Source organism: Corvus kubaryi, unplaced genomic scaffold (assembly GCF_017639235.1).
Source record: "Corvus kubaryi isolate FWS band 111438036 unplaced genomic scaffold, C.kubaryi_AGA036_p1.0 36863, whole genome shotgun sequence".
NCBI lineage: Eukaryota > Metazoa > Chordata > Aves > Passeriformes > Corvidae > Corvus > Corvus kubaryi.
The window spans coordinates 57661-58946 of NW_024580971.1; the positions used below are offsets into that span (position 1 = coordinate 57661).

Sequence of the window (1286 nt, forward strand, 5' to 3'; positions counted from 1 at the left end):
TTAATCCCTACCGGCCTTCCCGACATGATCCCATTCTTAATCCCTACTGGACTTCCCAACATGATCCCATTCTTAATCCCTACGGGTCTCCCCAGCATGATCCCAATTCTGGTCCCTACTTCCCTTCCCAACCACCAAACCAGACGCTCCCAGTCCCTGATAACCATCCCTCCTCTTCGCAGGACCTCCCGGAGAACGAGCTGCTGCACCCGCCCCTGAACATCCGGGTGGTGGACTGCCGGGCCTTCGGGCGCTACACCCTGGTGGGCTCCCACACCGTCAGCTCCCTCCGCAAGTTCATCTACCGCCCGCCCGATAAGAAAGCCCAGCACTGGAACATGGCAGGTACCAGGACTGGGACATGGGGGCCTGGTCTGGAGCATCCATGGGGAGAAGAGGGAGGTGGGATGGGCTGTGAGGACCACGAGATGGTTGGTTAACCCACAGAACTTCTGGGTTTGGGTCCAGTCTTAACCAGAACTTCAAAAAAAAACCCCAAATTTAGCACTTTGGTGGTTCCAAGGGGTGAATCTCCTCTTCCCTTTGAGCCCTCAACCAGAACCCAGAATTTCTGGAGCCCAAACCGTGGCTCCAAGCCCTTTGCTGTGGTTTCCTCAGAGGGGTGAGGAGCCACAGGGTTCAATCCATCACTTCCCATTGATTGTTTGATCTGTGGGTCTTGCCTGCTCCCCCAATTCCTGTAAGACAAGAAAGGTTCACCTCTGACATCTCTGCAGCTTCAGGACTTGAGTCCCCACGTATTCCTCAGGACCGGGACTGGATTTGGCCACGCTCAGTCCCCGTGGTGGCTGTAAAGAGCAGAGGTCGAGGCCCCTCTCAACCCAAACCACCCCAATGCATCAGCGACTGCAGCAAAACCCATCCCAGACCCACTTCCCACCCATCCCGAGGGCTTGGGAGCCACCGGAATTGCTCCTCTCCTCCCAGCTTTGGGGCCGGAGGCTGGGCGAGATTCCCAAGGACACATCTGGTTGCATCCAGCTGACCAAGGGTTGTGTCCAAGCCAGCGGAGGCTTTCAGGACAATCTTCTCTGCCTCTTCTCCTCTGGACATCAGGACAATCTTCTCTGCCTCTTCTCCTCTGGACATTTCCTGCTTATCCTCCACCTTCCTTTGCTCCGTGTGGGATTTTGGTCCTGCTGAAGGCTCTGTGCTTATTTCCACTGCTCCAAACAAGGTGGTCCCACAGCGCTCCAGCCTGAATCCTGTGGGATCTCTCCTGAGCTCAGTTTCTGGCGGGAATCCTGTAGGATCTCACCTGAGCT

The 1286-nt window shown here is 56.1% G+C and overlaps 1 protein-coding gene across 3 annotated transcripts in view; it reads left to right on the forward strand.

Annotated features, from left to right (window-relative positions):
- The window catches only part of OTOF (otoferlin), a 71733-nt gene that overhangs the window by 57089 nt on the left and 13358 nt on the right, over nucleotides 1–1286 (forward strand). For all 3 annotated transcript variants that reach the window (XM_042020182.1, XM_042020181.1, XM_042020183.1), the window contains one exon: nucleotides 183–345. In XM_042020182.1, coding sequence (XP_041876116.1) covers nucleotides 183–345 — 163 coding nt within the window. The remainder of the gene's footprint in view (nucleotides 1–182; nucleotides 346–1286) is intronic.